Below are 12,328 nucleotides of genomic sequence, written 5' to 3' on the forward strand. Positions count from 1 at the left end.
AGTTCTTACCAGAGAAAATAAAATTAACCCACTATTTCTTCATAGGCTCGGATGAAGGAACTAAAAAAAAAATAAAAAATACTTTGGTGTTCATTTGTACATCCAAACATTGAGCAACTGCCATGATTCACTCGTTTACAAGGCATGATGTCTCTTGAGGAAAAAAAAAAAATATTGCACTCGCCTCACACTGTAGTAGCTCATTTTCTCATGGGCGGGCAAAGCAGAGGAAGGGGAGGTAACCTTTCCCCATATGATGACATATAGGGAAGATTGCAGATTGGGCCGTCTGAGCTTTCATTTTTTCAAATGCGAAGCAAAATACCCAGGGCTCGGTTTACACACATCACCTTTTCTAGCCACCATAAGCAGGCTAGGGGAACTCATATTAATGTTAAAAAATCTTATAAAGTGAAATTTTCATGCCAAAGGAACTTTAATAAATGTAATATTTATTGAACGTTGGTTCTTATTGCTGCAGAGTGCAGACACTGCAAAAATCTTGTGGCCTCTTGTGGCTTATTGCTAATTAGTTGCGCTTGTAATCCAAAGATCACTATCATAGCTCATCATACTTGGATTTAAGGGTTTGTTCAACTTGAATTGACTGATTTGATGAATGATAAATAAGGGTGAAAATAATCACACAGTCACAGACTAATCTAGGGACTAAAGTATAAAAGTAAGACACTTGGCGTTGGGCTGTTCTAACTTTGCTCAAATAGAAACACTGCAGCAATCACCCTGAACAACAGAGCAACATTGTAGCAATGTTCTAAAAACACTCAGGGCACCTCAAAAACAGCATAGCAACACCCTGGCAACTATTAATACAGTGGCGGCAACTTCTGCACAGGTAAGCATTTTTCAGTTTCTTGAAGAAATTTGAAGATTTTCATATATGCTAGTGTCATATGCATTAATTTTTTCCCCAAACCAGTTAAGAGCAAACCTGCCTACTCAACACTGAAATAAATACTGAACACCAACTCTAACCTAAACTCTACACTTAACCTAATATAATGCTGGTAGCACGTCCTGATGAACTGCATTACTGTTTGTCACGATCTGATCAATAATAATAAGTGCACCACATCAAGCCATCATCTCAAAGTGAAAAATATTTCAGTCTCCTAAAGTATGTGGCCTGTCATGTATTGTTGACTATTACCATTTCTCTGAACATAAACTAGCAACAAATTACACATTAACCCCCAGTTACACAGACATGGCTTAAGCCTAGTCCCAGAGTATGTTTGAACTGTTTTAAAGGGGTCCTATTATGCCCTTTTACAAAGTCTTGATTTTGTTTTTGGGGTGTACTAGAATATGCTTTCTTGCTTGATTCCTCAAAAAACATTATTTTTCACTTATTTTACATTATTGCAGCACCTCTCTCGCCAGCCCGTCCTTCCGAAATATGAAATGTGCTTTGATTGGTTAGCTGGCCCAGTGTGTTGTGATTGGCACTGCTTAGCTCGTGTTCAGGAAATGTCACAAACAAGAGGATTGTGCAGAACAGATTTCATTCACGGACTTTGCGAGCATGGATTTCACAGGACGTTTCAGAGTAGTATTTTTCTTTTGTAATTTTGTATACATTTAAGATACGTTGTTGTACACCATTTAATCATGATATTTTTCAGGAAACTATGGTAATACAAACAGTAAATCGATCACAAAACCATAGTTAATTTTCCTAAGGGGCGGTCAACAGCCATTTAAAAAGCGAGAGCTTACAAAAGCTACAGTAAACTGAATATCAGTATATCAACACTAATCTAGGCTAGCAGGCGAGCGGAGACAAAGCTTTGCCCTTTGTTTACATCATAGCAACAACATAAAACTTATAATTGGAACTATTAATAGAAAACGCAACTACAAATAATAAGACATACTCACAAGTTGTGATCCACAAACTACAGATTGTCCTGACAAAGAGGGAACTGCTCCATTTCAGGAGAAGCTTTTGTGTGAAGTCTGCATTGTACTCTCTTAGGTTTAGGAAGCTTTTTTGCATATTCTGTGGGTGGGATTATTTAAATGAGCAACATTGTGACTTCACAAATCCTGGGGAAAATGTGTTGTTCGTTGTAGTTCTTGGAAAGTTGATTCTGTTAAATGAAATATCTCCCTTTGGAGTGGACTTTGAACTTTGTAACCTTGCAGATCTTTTTCATGCTCAAACAGCAACATTACACATTAACTAAAGTTGAAAAAGTGAAAAAGCATAATAGGACCCCTTTAATTGAAAGCAACTTGCACTGACATATCTTAGCATTGTTTTGTCTCAAGATGCACACCAATAATGTTTTTTTCTAGGGCACGTTTATAAAAGCTACTTGAATGTCCTAATTGAATTAAGACCTAATCCTGGCTTAACCTAAACATCCGTGAAACCAGGCCTACATGCACTAGAAGAACGATCATGTGATCAGTGAGTGATCAGTGAATGTCAGTTCACAAGTGTCAGTTTAATTACAGTAGGTGTTATTCTTTCACTTCAGCAGATGTAAACCTAATTAAGCTCATTAACATTAACACTGCATCTAACGGACTAAAACACAAATGTTGATACCCTGCAATAGCACAGGCCTCATGATCCATGAGGAAAAAAAACATGAACAAGCGCACACAGGCAAAAAACACACTAACATGTAAGAATGCACATAAAAATGCACATGGAATAACACACAGTCTGACTTGTGGCATTTAACTGAGCATTGCTTATGAAAGCCTGCAAGTATTTGCTTTGTGTAGGTGTGTGGTTGGAAGTGTTATGGAAAATTGAAGCGTTGATTACCAGAGGCTTGTTTTATTAAAGGTTGAAGTAATTAAATGCTTCTCCCTACAATTAGAATTTATGGCACTTTCACTTATTTATTTTTAAAAACAGTCTCACCAAATGCCTAAATTACAGAGCTCTTTTAATAGCAAAGCTATTATTAAAATTACCAATGTTGGGGGAAAAAAAACACACAAAATGTTAGACTTTAAAATGTCTGAATTAAAGCTTTTGAGTTATGAGGAAAAATTAAATGCCTACTGCTCCAGCATCACATAACAGTCCAACTATTTAACTTAAATGACTAATATCTTCTAGATCAACACTTGAAATATTGACTCACCCACTACCATGATGTTGAGCTCAAAGCCCTGTTTCATGGCCTTCCTCCTCATCTGCTCCAGGATGGCATCGATGCCCACGTAGCTGAAGTCCACGCTGGGTTTCTCCAAGCACATGGCTGGGGGCATCTCTGATATAACAGACTCTGCCATGATGCTGCTACTGCTGCTGCTGCTACTGCTGCTGTAGCTGGAAATGACCTCTGACCCTGAGGACATGAAGAGGAGATACAATGAGGAGCCGTTTATCATGAGGTCTGCAGCAGTCAACAGCATTCATACTACAAGGTATTTGATAAGCTGAATCAGAAACAGATACTCTTAGAGAGAATGTCCTTCTACTCGACTATAGACATAATAAACAGGGAACTCATCTCCAGCCTGCAGCCAGCAAGCACATTTTTATTTCATGATTTATTTAAATATCCATTTATTTGAGGCTTATTATTGGGCCAAAAATGTTCTTATCTATCTTCCATTGCATCCATCATGTGAAAGAGCCTCTCTCCACATATCTACGGACATTATTTAGAGTATGACCCCTCAGTGATTGGATCAGGTTGGAATCTCACTAGACTACAACAGAAGCCAAGGCACATTGTGTATAGATTATGATCAGATCGTTGAAACCACATTTGATTTGGGACATATTTTGACAACATTTACAACATGAAGATGTAAATGCAAATGCATTCAACTATGCAAGGAATATGTAATAAGGTTGCGCTGATAAATCACATCACAAAATGTGAGAAATCACTTGGAATGCCTGAGGAGTTGTAACGAAAGGAAATGGCAGAAAGAATTTAGAATGCATTCTTTCTATGTTTTTAAAGTTTGGTAAATGACAGACATGTCATTTCAGTTAACACAACCTGTGACAAGAATGATCAGATCTCCATCCAATCATGCTGCAGACACATGAAGTTGTTAAAAAAAATAATAAAAAATCTAGATACTATCTGGATAAGAAATGCATGTCAATTCCAGGTGAAAGGGCACCACAATGACAGTTGCTAATCTAGGTAATGTTTCAATACATACAATTTAAAACAAAATCATTTCATTCATTTCAATCATTCCCCCCATACACCAAAATTATTTAATATGGGACAAAACCCCAAGAGAATTGACAAGATTTAGATAAGAAATACCTGTTGTGTAAAACAAAACTCCCACCAGAATCTTTCACGATAAAAAGGCAGAAACCAATTCCTTTGTGTGAGAAACTCCCATATTCGGTGATCAGATACTCATGCAGTGATCAAAACACAATGCTAGTAGTGAAAGCAACAACACAAGACATTTGTATAACTTTTCTTTTAAGCAGAATGTGCAACAAAACTTTAACAAATGTAAATGGAGCCCCAGAGTGCACCTCTTCAGCGGGCCCCATCACAAAGCCTACGGCCCCATAGCGAGCCCCATGGATCAGTGAGTCCTTCCAGAAGACAAAGCAGTTAAAAATTCTTCAAGTCGGTAACCTGATCCACTGGCAGCTTCTCAGGGCTCAGTACAGTTATTCAGAAAGCCTGTCGGCTCCTCTCCACCCTGTCAGGGCGTCGAGCCAACAAACCCACAGCCACTGGATTCCTCGCTTCACAAAAGACCCGCTCTTCCCTAGAGACTCTCCAATGTTACATTACATTACAGGTACGCTAGGGCAACAGGCAGCACAGAAACTTGTTTTGAAAAGTAACCGATGCGTTTAGAATGTGTTCACAGTTCAGAGGATGACAAACATCTCTTACTACTCACTTGTTCAGTCTTATGTCTCTTCTTGACTGTGATGGGGTGATGTAAGAGATGGATGCTCTTCTCTTTCAACACAGAGAATAGACAACCAACTACTCAAGTTACATATTACATAAAGTACGCGTATTAATACGATTCAATGATATTGATGGACAGGTTTTGAAATTCTGTACTTTTTTGTCTACATAAACAATTAAATATAAATAATTATTAAATAAAATTTAGATGGACATATATTACCATTCTTCCCAATAGATTTTAAAATCCTAGGCTTTTTTGTCTTTTAAAATAAATGTTTAAATAAATAAATAATACCTAAAGAAATGTGTGAATGAATATAGATAATTCTAAAATAAAAAATAGCATTAGAAATGACAGTACGGAAAATAGAAGTTCACTTTCAGATTTGTCAAAATTTATATTTAATAGCGTTGTTAAATTATTAGTGTTTTTAAATGTTTTTTTACATGTAAAAATGGGAAATACGTAAATACAAATAAATATCCAATATTAAAAGACACTGATAAATAAAAATCTCTAATACCAGGTAATAACTGATATGAGACCAATAAATAGTTCTATCCAGTATCTTTAGTCAAATATATCAATGTACAAATATGCTAACAGGAATGTGCTCTTGAGCTTCCTTTGTCCGGTAGCCTGGAAACACAAACCCATAAAGCCAGGAGGAACAACTAAAACACCCTTTGTGCATGGAAAGAGGCGAAAAGGGAGCTCCATGCACCTCTAAACAACACTCTCACTCTTACCTGTGTTCAAACAGCTGAGTTATCTCTCTCTGCTCTGATTAAGTATTCTGAGAACAGATGGCAGGCATTCGGCAACAACACTTTTCCTATGAAGAAGGCTGTCTGAATAGAGAGTCATATTTCCATACCACACTGTTTATACTGCAGTTACACTGCAGCCGGTGAGGAGACGCAGAAAGCCTCCACCTCTAATGGCCAACAGACCACTTCCTCAATTCATTTAAAACCATTTGTGTCCCCCTTCTCCTTTCTATTTGGCCAGGTCAAGGTATCCGCCCCAACACCCCCCTCCTAGGTAAATACAAATTAATGAACGCAGAGATGGAAAGAGCACTATGGTGGTGGACTTCACAATGAGCCTGACGTGAAGGTGTGCTGAAAACTCATCTCTAGCCCCCTTTTTTGCCAATGTCAACAGAGATTAAAGTGATACAAAGCAGCATCAAAATGGCCCATGCTGACTTTAGTCAACCTCAAAGGAAACAGAAGACAAACAGTTAGCTGAACAGTATGTATGTCTACTCCAGATACAAAAGAAATGATCTAATATACACTACAACAAGCATTTGAAAAAAGAAAAAAATCGTTCCAGGTAGATGCTGGAAGATGTCCATGTATAGTCTATACTTCTGCATCGAAACTGCGTGCAGTGTGCGTATCTTACAGCTCAGCCTGACGTGCACCTCTCCAAAAATATAATCATGCGTACATTCCACATGGACCACAAGCGCTGTGATTGGTCTGCTAGAACCTCTCCCTGCATTTGTAATTGCACATCGATGCAGACAAGGATACAGAAGTATAAATGAAAACCGATGCATAGCCTACGGTGTAGACCCAAAAGAGAAGTATAAATTAGCCTTTAGCCTTAGATGTCACACCCACAAATCATTGGCTGAACATCTGATGTATAAGTCACACAAAATGGGAAACACTTTGGGAGTTTTGAAGTCATCATCTGATTGGTTGAATTCTACAGGATTTTCGGAAGACGTGTGTCGCGTTCCTAAACAGTCCACCTGAAAACTAAACGCTGAATTTTCAAAAGTATGTGAAGTTTGTGGTGGCATTGTTGCAGTAAACTTGCACAACATTCTTAAATTAATAATTCATTAGCTGCATGCTGGTCTGTTATCATAGGCTTACATTTTTACGCTCCTGAACATGACGCGGAACAAAAACTCTGACTGGCTGCTTTACATGTCAGCCAGACATCCTCTTGGGCAGTCCTTGACCAATGAAAGCTGTGATAGAGTCCAGACCTTCTGCCATCAGTCTGAAATACACAAGACTAGTTCATATGAAACTTCTGAGGGCCCTTTTCCACTGACAGGGTGCCGTCCGTTGAAAAAGGCAGTTCTGGGCCAGAGAAATTGGCACCGCATTGGCTCATAAAACCTCAAACCAGGAAGCATGATCTTAGATGTTGTATTGCTTATATGGAATTTAAAATGATTGCTTTAACCAAAAGAAAAAAAAAAAAAAAATCACATAATGACTGCTAAGAATTTGTTTTATTCTACCATTCCAGTTTGAGGTCAGTATGGGAAGTCCCCCCATGTGGTTCTACAAAAAGAGCATTGACTTGCTGCCTTTAGGGGAATTTGGAGGAGATCCTCTTTGGCTCACAGTAATGTCCGGCATCTTAATACCCTCAATCAAGGAGAGTGCTTTACAATAGCTGGAGGTCACTAAAAAGCCCACCTGTGTTGACGAAAGAATATACAAACTGCCCAAAGGTTGATCAAACACAAACATTGGATTTTACTTCACTAAACACACACAAGTTAAGCAATTTAAAATCTTTCCCCCTTACTTTTTAAAGGAATTGGGTTTCAGAGAAGAACTTGTCATACCAGTTTGATGAGTTTATCAAGAGCGGATTTCTTGGCAATACACTATATACATATGACTTCTTCAGAACTGCGTTTAGTAGAAATGTTTGCCTATGACACATTTTTGTACCCATCGGTTCTTGGATCAGCTTCATGGTATAATGGAATAAATCCATTAGCCATCACTGTGAAACATATTTAAAACATCTAAACTCCCTGAGTCACAACAGAAGAAACAAGCTGACCTACGAATCTATGATTTCCCTTCATACAAGACCATCTTTCCTGAGTGATATTGTGCAACTCAAAAGAAAGTAAACTGACCCCACGGCCTGTAATACAGAATGGAAATCTATGCCAGTAAAAGGAGCTGTGAACACAGGTGCCTGCGCACAATCGGTGTGACCCCATAAATCTCCAGTACCATTAGCCCGAGCATTACAACCTTGCCAAATTAGCAAAACAGCTGGAAGGCATTAAAGTCCCATTATCAAAGAGCAAAAAAAAAAAGAAAAAGAAAAAATCTTAAATTAAGGCTAATATGTAATATTACAGCCTGCTTGTGTAGATTATGTCCAGGCAGAAATTTATTAGACAAACTGACCTTCAGTACTTGGTTGCAAAATAAACCTAAATTTAAAGGGTTAGTTCACTCAAAAATGTAAATTCTGTAATTTATAACTCACCCTCATGTCGTTCCACACCCGTAAAACCTTTGTTAATCTTCTGAACACAAATTAAGATATTTTAGTGGAATGGCTCAGTAAGGCCTCCATAGCCAGAAATGACATTTCCTCTCTCAAGATCCATAAAGGTATTAAAAACATATTTAAATCAGTTCATGCGAGTACAGTGGTTCAATATTAATATTATAAAGTGACAAGAATATTTTTGGTGACTTATTTTGTATTTTTTTAGTACATTAATGGATCTTGAGAGAGGAAATGTCATTGCTCCCTATGTAGGCCTCACTGAGCCATCGGATTTCAACTAAAATATCTTAATTTGTGTTCCGAAGATTAACGAAGATTAATGGAACGGGTGTGGTCGAATTTTCATTTTTGGGTGAACTAACCCTTTAAAAAAATAATTAATTATAGTATATATTAAGGGTATTATCATTAAGGGTTCTCTTAAATGAAAGTGTCTGCAATAAATTAAAGAAACATTTTACTCAATCTTGTCATTCAGTCACCTTCATGTCAAATCCAGACAATTCAACTGAACAAATTGGAGCTGTAACTTTTAAGCATCATAAAAGAATAAAAAACAAACAAACAAGTCTTTAAGACTTGTACATTACAATTTACACATAAGTTAACTGAAGCCATATAAAAGCTTGTGAGTAATAGGCTGAAATAAATAAATAAATAAAAAACCCAAACGATTTCTTTCATGTTTTACAGCAGAAAACAAGTAATGGGGCAGGAAAAAATGACAGGAAGATGAAGACATTAAAAAAGGCATCTTAATAAAGCAGGATCAAAGGCTGTAGTGAAAATGAATGCAATTCTTCCTCATTCCTGTGAGTCATCACTAAGTGAACCACTGTGACAGACAGTGTGTCGACTGACAGGTTTGGGGGGCCTCCACCGCTAACAGACTCCACGCCTGAGGAGATAACAGTTAGACGGGCCAACTGAACACTGAAACACCCGCAGAGAAAAACAACATAAGGGTGAGAGGAGAGGTGAACACACAGTCCTGCGGCTGATGATTAGCTGTTTCCTGGATCGGGGAATGTTGGAACCCCGAGACTTGTTTTTAACCAACATGGGATCTATACCAATAGCCAATCTGTTTCCAAGCCATCATAAGAAAAACATTTTACATTTTTGACGTAATGAGAACCAAATCACAGTTTCTGCCATTACAAACAATACAAGCAGCTATTATCATCATCATCAGTGAGAATTCTAGTACATTTTACATGCTATTTTTTAAATTAGCCTTTTGCATATATCAGTGGTTAGTTAAAAACTATCCAACAAGACCCCACGACACAGTCTCAGTGGACAAAAACAAAACTTTCCATCCGAAACTAAAGAGTTGGACGGTATTAGTCAACTCTCTGTTTTCAATTACAAGCAAAAAACATCTTTCATCTAGCGCTGTCTCCAAGTCTCCAAGCATTCAATAGCTTTGTAAATAGATGCCAGCAACTCTGCAGTAAAAAGAGGAAGAAGAGAGGAAGTCCGGTTGAACGACTGATTTATTCCTCTCAGCCTGAGGTAAAGGTTGCAAATCACAGAATATGTCCGAGGTGGGACACTTGCAAAGTAGACCCAGAGGACTTTCAAGAGTGTAAGGAGGAATAAACAGTCTCATCCTAGTCTAAGGGGAATCCACGGTGCTCAGGTCAGACCACATTTCAAAATTTAGCAACTTCCTGATTGGGGCCATCGCAAATGAATGCCATCTTGAGCTGGCCTCTAACTATCGAGACAAACAGATTATATTTAATAAAAATAGATGTACTGAGACTGAGAAGATTAACACAGTCTCTTTAGTAGGGACACACCGATATTAAATAAATGTTACACTATTTATACTTGTCAAAATAAATTTTAAAAAATTGTAAAAATAAATATTTCATGTCATATGTGAATGCAGACATTGCATTATAAATGTATATTATGAAAAATGAATATTTAGAAAAATACGTTACAAAATTTTATTCCAAATAAAGAAAGAAATGTGTCTTAAGCAACTGATATATGGTGCATCTCTAGCCTTCATAGTCTCAACTGCACCTGTATCTTTTGTCAGAATCAAGCAGCTAACCTGAACATTATCTTTCAATTCCTGGAGAAGATCCCCAGATGACCAGACAGACATGAGCTGTATAGCAAACACATAACATGTAAGGGATAATTTAACTTCAACTGATAGGACATTTCCTGTGAGCACTGGAAAAATGGTCAAAAACCCTTTCAATATGTCTGTTCTTCTCTTTACCCATTCCCCAACATATGATTCAAAGAAAAAAAATGGAATATGGCTAATTTATCTTGTCTTCTAGACAAGATAAATCCACTCAAAAGGTATCATTACTATTTCAAAGATTGGGAAAATACAGGCATTACTCAGGGGAGCCATCACTTTGCTATAACCTTTCTTTCTCAGAAATAAATCACTTCAGAAAAAAAAAATACTAAATATGGCATAGAATAAGCCTGAGGACATGCATTATGCGAGAACATGCATACAATTATATAAGATTATGATTAAGCTCCGGCAAACTACAAAAGACAACCAGAGGCAAGATCCAGCCACTTAGAAAGTTATGGAGCAACTCTAGCAAGGTCAGACCAGGAAGACCAACAACTCGACACACGAAAGAGAGGGAGAAAGACAAAAGGAGAGAGGGAATATGCAAACTTCTGGCCCCCCGCAGAGAGTGGTCGAATGCAAAAGGGAAAATGATGTTAACTCTACACAAACACAGAGTGTCAGACTCATAGTGTTTGTGTAGGTGTGAAGACCGCTCGTTCAGCGCTGGGCCGGAGAGGGTGACCTCCGATGCTTGGGGTTGTAAAAGCAGATGGTGTCATGCACACAATGGAAAAATGTCTGGAAGTGAGGGATATCATACTCCCAAACTGGCAAAGGACAGCAGAAGTGTAAGTGAGCGATAAGGATGGTGTGAAAAACAATATGGAAGAGGAAACATTCCAAAACGTTCCGCTCATTGAGTTTTACATTTGAGAAAACTAAAATGAAAATAAATGTGAGTCTTGGCTAACAAGCTCACCAACTCCTAATGTTGTTATAGTACATACTGCAAATGTTCCTGACTGCCAAAACATTAAATACGCAAAGAGGAAATGTTCTGCCAGCAAGCATTTAGTTGAAATGAAGTCATTGGCAAATTACTCTAGCCAACTAGATATGAGCCACCTGTACAGCATAGCTGGAGTGATAGGGCCTTTGGAAATATGGCAGTGGCATTCTTAACAAATGATCCAACAGTAGCCCAGAGAGGTTAAGGTGTATCTTTGGAACGACCGGAATGACCTTTGGAAGATTCATGGATCTGAACTCAAGGTGATGACAACCAGAAGAGAAACAACATCTTAGAATCAAGGCCCTGCACGGTGACATCACTTCTACAATGCGGAAAATCAATGAAAATCACATGAGAGATCAGATGAGAGATAGAAAGCAAGTGATTGTGGGTGCTTTTCATCAGCATGCTTCAACTCTCAGGCAAACATAAATTCTAGCAGCAAAGAGGCCTTTTATATTCAGTATCAGTTCTTCAAATCAGGCTCAATTGAGATTCCTGTACACTATCTGTACTGAGATAAATGAACACTCTTCACATAGTTGAGCGCTTAAATGAGTCATATTTTTGTCCAAATATGCTCAGAAACCATCTTGATTTGAGTTGTTGATCCTTGAAATGGGTCTCATGACCAATGTGACCATGAACAGACTGAACGTGAACATGAACAGACTGGAAAGGCAAGCTACTATGAAAAATTAATGTTTACTTTTACTACAAAGTAAAATGTTTACTACATTTAAAAGTTGTCCTGAAAGCTATTTGAATAATTCACACTCATAATGATGGTAAACAGTTTTCAATTGTTCACAGGAACAAAAATGACCAAGAGTTAGGGCTGCACGATTAATCGCATGCTATTCTCACGCGCATTTCGTCAGTAAAGCCGGTTCCCTGATTACCGCTAAATCGCCATCACCTGCTTTCAAATGGAGCGGCATTTAATAGACAGAGCTGTAGTTCACAGACAAGCCACGCAATATCGCGTTCATTATCGCAGGCGATTCATCTGCGATATGAACGCGATATTGTGTGGCTTTTCAGTGATCTACGGC

The 12,328-nt window shown here is 37.9% G+C and overlaps 1 protein-coding gene across 6 annotated transcripts in view; it reads right to left on the bottom strand.

Annotated features, from left to right (window-relative positions):
- septin9a (septin 9a) overlaps positions 1–12,328 on the bottom strand; it is a 103,444-nt gene that overhangs the window by 19,326 nt on the left and 71,790 nt on the right. For all 6 annotated transcript variants that reach the window (XR_010894632.1, XM_067382168.1, XM_067382170.1 and 3 more), the window contains one exon: positions 3,129–3,335. Coding sequence is in view for 5 of the 6 variants with exons in the window: in XM_067382168.1 (XP_067238269.1) it covers positions 3,129–3,335 (207 nt within the window). In the remaining variant the exon portion in view is untranslated. The remainder of the gene's footprint in view (positions 1–3,128; positions 3,336–12,328) is intronic.

This window comes from Chanodichthys erythropterus, chromosome 3 (assembly GCF_024489055.1).
Source record: "Chanodichthys erythropterus isolate Z2021 chromosome 3, ASM2448905v1, whole genome shotgun sequence".
In the NCBI taxonomy this organism is placed as follows: Eukaryota; Metazoa; Chordata; class Actinopteri; order Cypriniformes; family Xenocyprididae; genus Chanodichthys; species Chanodichthys erythropterus.